General features: G+C 36.9%; 1 protein-coding gene across 1 annotated transcript in view; it reads right to left on the reverse strand.

Moving 5' to 3' along the window:
- The window catches only part of ZPLD1 (zona pellucida like domain containing 1), a 289,906-nt gene that overhangs the window by 31,533 nt on the left and 243,963 nt on the right, over window positions 1–14,410 (reverse strand). Inside the window, exon 8 of the mRNA XM_073804283.1 lies at window positions 12,961–13,207. Within this exon, the coding sequence (XP_073660384.1) occupies window positions 12,961–13,096 (136 nt within the window). The 5' untranslated portion in view covers window positions 13,097–13,207. The remainder of the gene's footprint in view (window positions 1–12,960; window positions 13,208–14,410) is intronic.

Raw genomic sequence — 14,410 nt, forward strand, 5'->3', positions numbered from 1 at the left:
CTTCCTGGAGAAGATGGCATTGAACTGAGTTTTGAAGTATCGGTAGGAGTTAGCTACAAAAAGGAGTGGGAAACTTACAGCACAAAGGGGACAGCATGAATGATGACAGAAGTGTGAAATAAATATGCTCAGGCTGGTTAGGAGCTAGACAGTTCATTTGAATTTAAAAAGCAAGGAGGAAATGGTAGGCATGAGGCCAAGTAGCAAGCACATAGGCAAGATCACAGGAAACCTTCACATACAAAATGGTCTCCGTAAGGTAGCAAAATGTCTACTTAAATGTGAAATCAAATTCTCAACTACTAGACCGTGCACTAAGAACGCTTTATGCTTGGGGAAATAGAGAATGAGTATCATTGCATTACTTGGCATACCCTAAATGTATGGAAGTTAATACATATCATTAAATATGTTACAAAAGAGGTATCACTCCCTTAACTTAAACCAACTGAAGATTTTAGCTTCCTTACCTTTGTTTGAGAATTAATTGATGCCTATGCTAGCTTAACAATGGCAGTGATTGCTTTGTCCAGACATAGTGCTCTCTTCCGTTTTCTGCTTTATAACTGGAGACTTGTAACCCCTGCAGTGGAACTGAATTTGCTACAAGCTGATCCCACTTGGAGAAATGATAACAAACTAAAGACTTTACAGTGTAAGAAAGGATCTGTTCAAATCCATCCTAACCTAGCTTTCTAAAGACTTTTCACTGTCCCTTCCAAGGAACACATTTTTCCCTGGTTGTAGATACTAAAGACATCTATTCAGCACAACTTTTCCATTTGTGAGGCTTTGAGGGAAACAAAAATGCTACTTCAAGTTGCCAAAGAGCAATTTCTGCCAAAAGTAGAGAAATTTTTTTCAGTTACTGAATAACAGTTGCTCTCAACAACTAATTTTTTTTAGGCTTTTTATTGTCCAATCCCTGGCCTGAATTGTAATATCCCTTTGAACAACACTGCAGTATTAAACAATCCAGTGAATACAAGCTAATGACAAAAAATAATCAAGGAATAAACATCTTTAGATGTTTGGTTTCTAGTGTTTTCTGTCTAAAGATACTAAGTATGTCTAAAATGGTAGGCCTGCATACAGAGTTTATGTGCCGTTATGCTGCCAAAAGGGTGATTTTTCCCCTGATATTTAACCAAGCTAAGTTATTCATAGAAAATTTAAAAATGCAGTATTCAATTGAATTCAGATAAAAATAAAGAGATGTTCTGCACTCCTCTTACCTACCAATCAGGCAATGAGTTTGTCTCAGATTTTCTAAAATTATGCAAATTTAAATATCCTGTCACACTAAATATCCTGTCACCATCTATCTCACCATGTACAAAAACATAGCCTGGGGCTTCCCTGGTGGCACAGTGGTTGAGAATCTGCCTGCCAATTCAGGGGACACGGGATCGAGCCCTGGTCTGGGAAGATCCCACATGCCGCGGAGCAACTAGGCCCGTGAGCCGTGGCCGCTGAGCCTGCGCGTCCGGAGCCTGTGCTCCACAACAAGAGAGGCCGCGACAGTGAGAGGCCCGCGCACCGCGATGAAGAGTGGCCCCCACTTGCCGCAACTAGAGAAAGCCCACGCACAGAAATGAAGACCCAACACAGCCATAAATAAATAAAAAAAAAAAACATAGCCTGATATGGGGTTCATAGAATATGGTTACCATATAAATGGAGTAAAAAGGAAATGGATCCAATTCTGTATATGTGAATAAAAACATCACTCTACCTATTTATCTCCAAGAAAGTTCCATTCCTAGAACACCTAATATACTTTTCTCTTTAGACATAATTAATGACAATATATTCTCAGCATATGATTCACATATTTAACAAATATATCTATTTTCTTTTTCTCAACAATTCCATACTCAACTGGCTTACATCCAATTGCATCCAGATGAGGCTAATGATTCCTAGTTTTTGATACATGGAATGATTTTTATCTCATCTCAATACTATTAAGTTTGAGACCTACATTTTCTTTCAGTAGTGTCAGAATATTTAACATGTTCTAATTATTACCTGGATTAATAAGGGCACAGATCAATGCAAGTATTCAAATAATTTGCACACATATATTCTGCAACACAAACACTCCAGAATTGAACTGAACTCGGCACTGAAGTGCAGTGGCTCAAAATGTTCCTTCCCTATTGACCTGAAAATGTAAAAATCTGTATGAAAAGCAATTCTGGGTGTTAGTGTAGATTGTAAAAAAAGGGTGGGGTGCACAGGAGTTGAACACACAAAATCAGTGCCATCAGTTTTACACAAGCTAGAGGCTATTTGGTCCTATTTATTTTCAAGATCTAAACTACATGCCACTTCATGTTAACAAAGTATCCAAAAAAAGCATTTGTTTATATACAGTAGTTAGTCTCTGTGCTAAACTCTGAGGATAAAGACATTAACAGGACTCCTTCACTTCAAGGAACTCATGGTTGGGTAAAGGACACAGAGAAAAAAACAGACAATTGCAATGCAGTTGATAATGATATGATAGAGGTTTGAATACCACGTTATATACAACCATGTCTTGGTAGGGCACAGCTGTTGTGAAGGGATTGTTGGGAAGAAATGAAACAGTTCCAACTGGCTAAATTTTATAAGAAATTGATTAGATGATGGCATGAAGAGAAGGGCATGTCAAACTTATGGTCAAGTTTCTAGCATTAGTGACTGGGTGGATTATTCCCTGAGATAAGGAATACAGGAAGGAAAAAGATGATGAGCTCAGTTTTTGAGAGGCTGAGGTACATATGGGACATTCAAGCAGAAATATACAGCAGGTAGTTGGAAATAAGAGCCTAATATTTAGAGGATAGAAAAGAGTAAGAAGTATAAATTTGATAATCACCAATACTCAGTACATCAATTATAAACAATAATAATAGATGAAATACCCATTGAGAGCACTCAGGTAATAGAAATGGGCTGAGAAAAGAAAAACAATTTCTAAGGCTTCCTTTTGTAAGACTTCATTTTTCCAATGATATATAGTCATTCTCTTCCGCTCTACCCCACATCACGTTAACTATGAGTCTACAATATCACCTACATTATACCTGGGAGTGGATATTTGCTTTCCCACTAGATTATGAACTCATTGAAAGCTCTGGGTTTTCCCAGCGTGCCTAACAAACATTCAGCAAGTGTTTATTAAAATGTTTAATTAAACTCTTTCACAAACAGCATGTATGATTTCTAACTTTTTTTTTTTTTTTTTCGGTACGCGGGCCTCTCACTGCCGTGGCCTCTCCCATTGCAGAGCACAGGCTCCGGACGCGCAGGCCCAGCGGCCACGGCTCACGGGCCCAGCCGCTCCGCAGGCACGTGGGATCCTCCCGGACCGGGGCACGAACCCGCGTCCCCTGCATCGGCAGGCGGACTCCCAACCACCGCGCCAACCACTTCCTAAAAAGTTAGGAAGCCCCTAACTTTTTAATATCAACTTTCAAGATTCACAAAGAAAATATGTGCTCAATGATATAGGTTCATCTTGACTGTTCATCCAGAACTCATATTTCCTATCTGTACTCTGCCAACTGCCTGAGATGATTCCCGTTTTCAGACTTTTAGAGGAACATCAAAATTCTCTATGTCAGATATTTTCTAATTCAACACACTAAATAATATGAAATTAATAGATTTTTGCTATTTGTTTAGGTATTTAGCTTTTTTAAGTGCATTAGTCTGGCAATTAATTATCTTGCTTTATTATTAATAATAAATGTTTTAAATCATTTCCCCTTAACAGCAAGGGATTTGCTAATCCCTACTGTCATTAATAGCAAGCAAGTGCGTGACAGCCAGTTGGGGTTGGCATAAACACTCTGGTATGTAACATCATAAAGCTGGCAAGACATCATGAGTACCACACTCCAATCAGCACTTCATATGAATATGCATTATACAGAATCTTATTAAAATGCAGATTCTGATTCAGTAGATCTGGGATGGGGCGTGATCTTTACATTTCTCACAAGCTCCCAGGTGATGCCAATGTTGCAAGTGAAGGGGAGCAGAATATGCCACCCCAAAATATGCCTCTTTGGCATAAGGATTACCTTAAATTGATTATTTTCAAGAAACAGCAGAGATTTCCCTGGTGGCGCAGAGGTTAAGACTCTGCACTCCCAATGCAGGGGGCCCAGGTTCAATCCCTAGTCAGGGAAATAGATCCCACATGCATTCTGCAACTAAGAGTTTGCATGTCACAATTAAGCAGCCCACGTGCCACAACTAAGACCCAGTGCAACTAAATAAATAAATATTTTTTTAAAAAAAGAAAACAGAACTGGCAGACATAGGAGAATCCCTGAAAACAAATGGAAGTTACTCTTCTGAAAGAGACATTTACATTTATAAGGGAAATCTCCATTTGTAAGTGCATCTCCTTCTCTGTACCAGGAAGGAAGAGGGGAACTAAACCTCCAGAAACTCTTACAAAGGAGGCTACAGACCTAAATCTGCATAACAACCATACTCCTGTTTACTGTGATTTACCTGATGACCTCCCATAACTGGCTTCCCCACCACCACCATCTCTTTTGTCTTTAGCTTGAGATGGTATTTAAGGTAGTGGCTTGGGCCATTTCAGGGAGTTACTCCGTTTTCCTGGGTATCACCCATGAATATAGGAGGTTTACATGTTATTAAACTTCTATTTGTTTTTTTCTATTAATCTGTCTTTTATTATAGGGGGCTTCAGCTAAGAACCTAGAAGGGTAGAGGGAAAATTATCTTTCCTCCCCTACACAAGTCTCTTAACCAACTGAGTTACTTAGTCATAACTATACATTTTGATTGGGCAGGAAGTAATCCTTAGGTGGGTTCTATCAGGTGGGATTAAGCACTCCCACCAAACTGTATGATTTATAGGCTTACAAGAGGGAGAGGTTTGGATGAAAAAGGGACAGGAAAGAGAGAGAAACAAATTGTAAAGGGCATGGGTGTGTGTCTGAGCCCCTTCCTTTTTGAGGAACTAACTGGTTTGAATTACAATGAAAGAGGGTTGTGAAAGGCTTTGTGAGACTGAACCCAAATGAGTCTACTTTAGTGCTCAGGTGGCAATGTGTGAAATAAAATTGGGAAGAGGGTCAGTCTTCTCCTTCCCCACCTCTACCCCATGCTACAAACCATAGCAGTTTAATAACCAGAGGAGCAGGACAGTTACCTCAAATGGCAACTAGGCCCTGGGCACTCCTCGAAACAACTGAAAGAGAAGTGTGAGGCTGCGTGAGTCTATTGTGAGCAACTGACGGCTCTGTGCAGTTCAGATGCAGGTATTCCCATGAATATGATTGCACCTGGATCCATGGGCTGGTTTATACATACTTAAAGGTAGCATTGGTTTAAAACTGATTGTATGAACCAAAACCTATTCAGTATAATAGGAGGAGTCTTTCCTGTATGCTGAAGACTGCGCTGCTTTGTAGTACCACAGAAATCTCACCTGGAAATAAAGGACACTCATCCCTCATTATCCATGGGGGATTGATTCCAGGACCACCCTTGGATACGAAAATTTAAAAGAAATACATGGATGCTGAAATCCCTTACATAAAATGGCATATGCAGTATTTGCATATAACCTATGCACATCTTCCTATATATATATATTTTTTTTTTTTTTTGCAGTACGTGGGCCTCTCACTGTTGTGGCCTCTCCCGTTGTTCCTATATATTTTAAATCATCTTTAGATTACTTATAATACCTAATATGATGTAAATGTTATGTAAATAGCTGTAAATACAATGTAAATGCTATATAAATGTTTGCTGGCATGCAGCAAATTCAAGTTGTGCTTTTTGGAACTTTCTGGAATTTTTTTTCTGAATATTTTCATTGAGGTTGGTTGAATCCACAGATGTGGAACCCATGGATATGGAAGGTCAACTCTAATTTATTTCCTGAACTCCAAGAGATATTCCAAGACTATATAATCTTAGCAGATTATAAAAGTAATTTATATATCATTTTTACTTCTATCTCTATAAAATGAGAGTAGCAATATTTGGCACTACATAAACTTAAAATTGCTTAGAAAACAGATGTTATATTTGTTGTTTTAACACAATTTTTAAAGTTAATTCTCCTCAAGTTTTTATACAATATTGAGCAAGAAGTTTAAAAGGGGTATTGATATTTCATCTACCCAAAATACCAGCAGCTGATGAAGAATTTAAAGTGGATTAGGAATTCAGGTTTCCCCTCTGTATTGAACAGGTTCCTCACCACCTCAGTTTTCCCCTTCTGTTTCTCATTAGCAAATGCAAGCTGTTGTCTGCAGGGCTGAAAGAAATGCATACGCAGTCCTCGATAAACTTTGCAGGCTTCTATTCACACTTGCTAGAACTAGAAGAGTTTGGTCATCTTTTTCAAGCAGAAAAAAGCATATAGGTTTTACTTATACAAGTAGAGGAAATGAAAAATCCATGCAATAAAGAACTTTGTTATTAAAATAAAGAAGAACAATTCAGAACTCTGAATTGTTCAGTCACTGAACTTGCTGACTAATTCCTCTTCTCTCCACTGTACTTTATCACTGAATGTGATAATCAGGATGTGATCTGCAATCGCTGTCTCGATCAGTTCTTCTGCCTCATCTGGTGTAGTAATTGCAGTCACAGCTGCAAAGCGAAAGCAGGTATCCTTTTCACAGCTTGGAGACCAAAACACTGGTACTATGTAGGAAGGCAGCAGAATTGGCCTTTCTTACCTACACAGAGAGACAGAACGTATTCCCTGGGATAATTATTCCATAATCCACTCTTACTTTGTCTTTGGGCACAGAACAGTGCAATGGTTAAGCAAAGCCTAACACAAAATCAGGCAGCTCATTTCACTTGACCTGCCCATGAAGTCTATCACTGAAATAGGTGATTCTCTATTTTATTTCCTGGGGAACACTGGTACTCATTGAAATACTAATAAATATTATCAGAGAAAAAATTTCCTTAGTCAAGCTGGTCCTGAAAAAGCTAAACAAATTTTCCTACCATATGATTTTTCAAATTCTTTAATGTAGCAGTTTCCATTGTGATTCTCCATTTACACATAGTTTTAAAATTTTAGTTTTATTGAGATACAATTGACATACGGCATTATATAAGTTTAAGGTGACAGCATAATGACTTGACTTACACTTATTGTGAAATGATTACCAAATAAGTTTAATTAATATCCATCATTCATATAGATACAAAAAAAAGGAAAAAAATGCTTTTTTCCTTGTCATGAGAACTTTGAGGATTTACTCTCTTAGCAACTTTTAATATATTTTAAACATAGCATACATCAGTGTTAACTATAATCATCATGTTGTACATTACATCCCCAGTATTTATTTATCTTATAGTGTGAAGTTTGTACCTTTTGACCACTTTGATCCATTCTCCCATGCCCCCACCCCTGCCATCTGGTAAGCACAAATCTCTTCTCATTTTCTATGAGTTTTGCTTTTGTTTTTTAGATTCCACATATAAATGAGATCGTATAGTATTTGTCTTTCTCTGTATGACATTTCACTTAGCATAATAACATTTGCAGTCCATCCACGTTGTCACAAATGGCAGGATTTCCTTCTTTTTTATAGTTGAATAGTATTCCATTGTGTGTGTGTGTTTGTGTGTGTGTGTGTGTGTGTGTGTGTGTATCTCACAACTTTATCCATTCATCTGTTGATAAACACTTTGGTTGTTTCCATGTCTCAGCTACTGTAAATAATGCTGCAGTGAACATAGGGTACAGATGTCTCTTTGACATAATGATTTTGTTTCGTTTAGATATATACCCAGAAATGGAATTGCTGGATCATACGGTAGTTCATTTTTATTTTTTGAGAAATCTTTAAACTGTTTTCCATAATTGCTGCACCAATTTACATTTCTACCAGCAGTGCACAAGGGTTCCCTTTTCCCACATTCTCACCAGCATTTATCTGTTGTCTTTTTGATGATAGCTATTCTGACAGGTGTAAGGTGATATCTCATTGTGGTTTTAATTTGTATTTCCTTGAGGATTAGTGAGCACATTTTCATGTGCCTACTGTCCATCTGTATGTCTTCTTTGGAAAAATGTCTACTCATTTGCCCACTTGTAACTGGATTATTTGGTTTTTGGTATAAATCATTTTTTAAACTTAGTATTCAAGATTCACTTTAAGGCATCATGGTTTGATGGAAAGAGCTCTAGTGTTATATCTCTGACAATTGCTAGCTTTGCAGTATTAGAAAAATTCTAATCCTCAATCTCCATATCATAAAGTAAAAATTAAAAAGTTTTGTAGGTTTATTGTAAGAAATAAAAGAGAATTACATAATGTGCCTAGCATTCTATACATGGAATTTATTCCTTCTTAGCACTATTTCAAATAGAATACAAAATGACAAGTCATAAAACATTGACTTACGTTCAGTTTCCCATGACTGGTTAGTTCACCATAAAACAATGTCAGGCCACAAAGTTTCTGGTGTCATTAACCTAATCTCTCCTTGATTGTGCCTTTATCATTAAAGACTTCTTTAGAGGCTTGAAAGTTTAGGCCGACCCTTACATATACCGTCTTCTAAGAGAGGGGCTGGTTCCATAAGGTATCCATTAGTTGCAGAGGCCAAATGCATTTATCTGTATGTTTCACTTTGACCAAATAATTCTTTGGTACTCTAAAAGTCAACTATGGATTGCATTTTATTCTTGGAAGAGCATAATTATAATGTCAGTTGGGCATGAGTCTATTCCCTGCTACTAGCTTAGATAGGCAAGAGTTAACTACCTTTAAAATTAAATGGTATCCCTTTAAATTTAAAATGAATTAGGTCATGGTGGTTCCCTTGGCTTAAGGATAAATGGCATGGAAATTAAAGAAAATAGTGCTAATGTCATGAAACAGCAAAGGTCAGATAGGGTGAGATGATTACTCTCATCATGATTAACATTACTTTGCATTTAGATAGCTCCTCTCCTTTGCCAGACTCATTCTCATTCTAGCCCATTGCTTAGTATCTGAGCAGCTTGTGGAGCTCCTAATGACATCAAGGGTGATCCTGATGTGGAAGAGAAGCCACAGGTCAAGAGGGGAGTGAGCAATTAACCTTCAGGCTTTATTTGCTCACTCTGGTCTTTTGCACACAACCTGCAAAAATGGGCTTACTTGAAAAGACTACCCATATAAACTTAAAGCCTCTCATGGAACTTTTGATTTATCTGAATTTTAGGGGTTTTTTTAATATAAATTTTAAATTGCAACAATGTGTGTGTGTGTGTATAAATTTGGAAAGTTTGGATATTTTTTGTCTAAGCCCAAAAGTACTAAAAGTGCTAACATGCGTAAGGACAAATACAAATTAAAAATAAGAGGTTTAATTCTCCCTGTTGAAAATAAAGGAAGAGACCATTTATATCAGAAAACTTGTAAGTACTTTCTCTTCTCCTTGAAATGTATATAAATCCTTTTGAAAATTAGATAGGACTTTTGTCAGCTTTATGATGCAGGGACGTCTTTCTCAAGGACTTGGGAACCATCTCTTAGAAATGTAAACATCAAGGAAAATAGTATCCTTATCTCACAGTCTGGGGACGGTGGGAGCCTCACTTCCGTGGGAGCCTTGCTCCAAATCACAAAAGTACCTCCTTTCATAAAGATATGAGAATTTTATCTTCCCTCTGGAGAAAGCTACTACACTAACACAGATGGTCACCTCAATTACCAGATAAATTCAGGACGAACTATACATGACAAATGGTGCTGTCAAGTCCTCTTATTTGAGAACTAATTATTATTTATTTTGAAAACATGTATGCAATGGGTTGCCTCTGCTTGACTATGTAAAAGAGTGAGATTCCTTTCTGTCTTTGCAAACTTTTAATGAATTGCCTGTGTTGAGCATCACATTCTGGTTTAATGCTTATTCAATGATAAATGTGTTCTCATTTCTACTATCTTTGTGGAAAGAATTTTTGGGTTGGGAGAAGATTTTGTTTTTAGTTATATTTCCCCAAACATGACTGTGCTTTTAACTGGAATAATGGATTCAAGAAAGTAATAGAATACCGTCAGCTGTTCTCAATCATAATGCATATGAGAGTCATCTGCAGGATTTAAAATACAAATTCCCAGCACCATATTCAGAGATTCTGATACTACATATCTGGGGGAAAGCAGTGAAGTCCACACTGAACGACTATCTCAGGTGATTTTGACGCTGATGGTCAGTGGGCACCATTGTAAATGGAAGTTTTAACATAATTTTTAAATTTTACCATATGAAAAATACTTCCTTTTGCTGTCCTAGTCACTCCTTGGCTTATTTACAGGTTTTATTTACCTTTACAAGTATAATACATCATCAGCTAGTTCCTCTCTGCCGAGCAATCTTCTCACATTCTGGCCTTCTCTTTTATCCATAACAGGGTAAGACTTGACTACCCTTCCCAGGTCCCAGCCAGGCCTCTGCCCCTCACTCTCTGAGGGCCTCTGCCTTCCACTTCAACCACGAAGATGAACATAATTAGCATCTCTCAACTTCTCTGCCTCTTTTATTTCTCTTCTCTCCTAAATCAAACAAACAGCTGCCACTTTTCCAAGGTTAACTCCTCCACCTGTACCTTTGATCTCTTCCATATTTTCTTTCCTCATTACATCAATTATTTCTTTGTTAGTATTCCTAGTCTCTGAATACTTTCCCTTTGCTCATGTAGACTCAGGTGTCTCTAGTCCTCTAATCCAAAAATCTCCTTTCTCATTTAAACTGCTGGCTCAGTTTACTCCTCCCTTTCTTTCACCACCAGGTTATTTAAATAGTAGTCTATTTCCACAACTTTCCTTTTCCTACCCCTCATTCATTGCTCACTCACTGCACAGGGATTCAACTCTCACACAGCTATTTTTGGTTTCAACCTCTCTCCTCGGACCCAGGTCCATATTTCCTACTTCTGAGTAGACGCTGCCACTCTACTCTCTAAGAGCACTTCAAAGTCATTATTTTCGAACCCAAACTTCCTTTCTAAAACATGCAAATGCCCTATACTTTTGGCTTCAGTTAACAGTATCAACATCCAGTTATCTAAGTCCAAAACAGCCTCTAGCCTTCTCTTTCTCTCACTTCCCAAGTCAAATCAGTTCTCAAGTTCTGGGGAGTCCACCACAAAATACTGCATCTCTTAATAACTGTCTCCTTCTACTGCTTCCATTGTCACTGCCTTTGTGACATTTCTCTCTGCCTCTAGTCTCTTCTAACTTGATTCTGTCCTTCATACTTTCCCCAACGTCTGCTTTCTGAAACAAAATGTGACCACATCAAATTCTTAAAAAGGTATGTTTAAAAAGATGCAATGGCTCTTCATTGCTTACAAAATGAAGACAAAACACTTTTATTACACAAATAATACAAAAAAGTATCCTTGCCAAAACAACTGAACCTGAATTTATTCAAACCTCTAGCTCTCATTAGTTGACAGGTTATACAGGAAAAGAGAAGCATGTTAAATGACACATAAGAGTTACAGTCAACCAGATCCAGAGTGTTGGAATTCCAAGAAACAAATCACCAAATTATTTAAAGAGATAAATGGCATTTTAGAAAAGCAAGGGACTTCTATAAATTAAGACAGACTTAAGAAACACGTCAACAAATGCACCATGTGGATTTAGAGGCAAATTGGCTGAGTATAAGATAATATTGAGTAATTATTGTTAAGTTTATTAGATATACAAGTGTAATGACTTTTTTAAGTTCTTTTCACTTATATATATAATGAAACATGAATAATGAATTTATTTTTAAATATTTCAGAGATGGAGGTAGTGAGATGGAGAGATAAACAAAATTTATAAATGTTGACAACTGATGAAGCTGTATGATTACTATGAGTGCTTTTTTACTAATCTCTACTTTTGCATATGTTTGCAATTTTCCATAGTAAAAAAAGAAAAATCCTATCATTTGTGGTATTCAAAATCATTAAGAACCATGCCTTAACTGATCTTCGTAAACTTGTCTTTGGACATTCCCCATCCTGACCTCCTTATTTTACTAAACCTGTCAAGTACTTTCATACTAGGTCTGGGCTCATGAAGCCATTCCTACATACTCTTGTCTTTATTTGGGAGCAAGCCAGATTACCTCTCCTCAAATAAATTAGAAACTTCACATCAACTACCTAACTACCTACTGATTGCTCTATGCAGGTGTGTTGTTACTCTGGCATGCTCCAAACACAGGAGCATGTAAAACATTGCAGAAGGTATTTCAGTTTGCAATACATAAGTAGAAAAGTAGTTTCAGATCATCTAGTTCTTATTTTGTAACTATTGAACTGTGGTTCTATAACTTTAGCTGATATAAAAAGATGACTACTTAAGTGAAACCTTAAATTACCTCTAAAAAGTGCAGATTTTAGGAACCTGTGGGACACGTCCATCAATATGGTCAAAATCTCATGTCTGTCATAATATTGATGGGTTGCTATGAAATGCATTCTGAAGCTGGTGTGCGTACTTTGGTGGTGACCAACATTTCATTGAAATAGTATTTTTTTGAGTATTGCATAATATTTCACAGTCATTTTCTGAGTATTCTTCCTAAATAAATTTATCAGCATATAAGGGCAATTTTTAAAGTCTGAATTAATTTATGAGAAAAACATCCCTCAATTAGACAAATTTTGAATGACATTAGCCTCTCCCAATTTTATCAACCATTAGCCAATATTTTTCACATCTGTGAGCAGTGATTATAATAATATAAACTACAATGAACACTTTGTATGTTAATGTGGTTATAAGTTACAACTTCAGAAAAATGTCTTTTGTCATTTGCCATTTGTTAACATCCACTTAATATAGACAGATATCCCCCTCATTTTCCATATGTATTTAAATGATTTACTATTCAAACATAATCGCTCTTTCCAGATACAATTAGAGAAAAGATTGGGTTCAGACTTACCAGGAAATCTACTGTGGAGGTTGGTGTCACAGTTGTAGCCATTGAACTGAGCAGACCCTGGAAGCACTCTAATTGTTAGAAGCAAGAGCAACCATATCTGTTCCATTGCAAAACCTAGAAAAGAGTTACTTTTCATGTGGACATCACCAGCCTTCACTCTCACTTGCTGGGTAGACTGAGGCTGATCTCAACTCACTGTTGGATAGGCAGGCTGTCTACATCCATGCAGGCAAAGCTCATTAAAGACCTAAGGATTATCAGAAATAATTATCAACAATGAGGCAGAGATTTTGGCTACAATATTTCAAAATTATTTTTATTCTTTGACTCCAGTTTGCAAGCGTGACAAAGCTAGGCTTTTGTAGTAGAAGAACTAAGATATAAATCATAACATTTGCAAAAGAAAGATTTTTATTATAAATAGGAAGAACTCAAACCAAGTATTTAGCAGATTAGAACAGCCTAGCTAGGCAGACTGACTGATTTGGAGGCAACGCTACCCTTTAAAGTACCAATATCCATAGTCAGAGGGATTTAACATTCAAGAGTTGATTTTCAGAGAATTCTCAATTCTCTCAATGACCAAATAATGTCAAGAAAAATTTCCTCTCAACAAAGGAATTCCAGGGTACTACTACTTCTCAAAATCAATGGTTTGTATATCATTTTCCTAGGAAACACAGGAATAAAGCGAAAGGGAGAACAGAAAAATACTACGTGTAGAATGACATCCTGGTTTCTCCAATGGCTGCTCATTGGTGGTTGATAATTGATACAGAAGTACGAAAACCTTGAATTCTTAGGAGAGTGTAATGGAAATTGTCAATGTGTGTTGAACAAATAAATATAAATTGACTTTAATACTTAAACTCCAGTCAGTCTGGTATTTAATTTTTTTTCCTTTATGGCCTTTTATTGTCCTGATAAAGTTAAAATATCTTCCAGAAGTGCCCAACTTATTCTCAGAGCATAGTTTGTGCACTGGAAAAAAATTTTTTGGGTTGGTGGTTTTGGTCTATGTATAAAAAACAAAAAGAAAATAAAACTGCAAATGGCTTATTCAAATAATTTATTGCATTTTTAAAGCTTTGGGCTTGGGGAAAAAAAAGATGTTTTATCTGTCCTTAAAGATCTGCCCTTAGATGATCAATCAAGTCTTTAGCAAAAGGAAGGAAATACATCTTGCTTTTGAATCGTCATTTTAGTAGAACATGTTTATGGTGAACAAAGTCACTTTGGTGAGGATGTGGGAAAGGAAAGCATGAGTTTACTCCCCAAAATAGACACAAAAACTATTAATTAAACAGGAGCTTCCTTCCTTACGCACTATAACATACCACTGAGGCACAAACCTAGTCACTTTAGGAAGAACAGCCACATGTCTGGTTAGTTCTGATCCGCTAGGACACTCCAGAAACAGAAGACTCACACAAATGGCTGACCCAGACCC

This window comes from Tursiops truncatus, chromosome 4, assembly GCF_011762595.2.
Source record: "Tursiops truncatus isolate mTurTru1 chromosome 4, mTurTru1.mat.Y, whole genome shotgun sequence".
NCBI lineage: Eukaryota > Metazoa > Chordata > Mammalia > Artiodactyla > Delphinidae > Tursiops > Tursiops truncatus.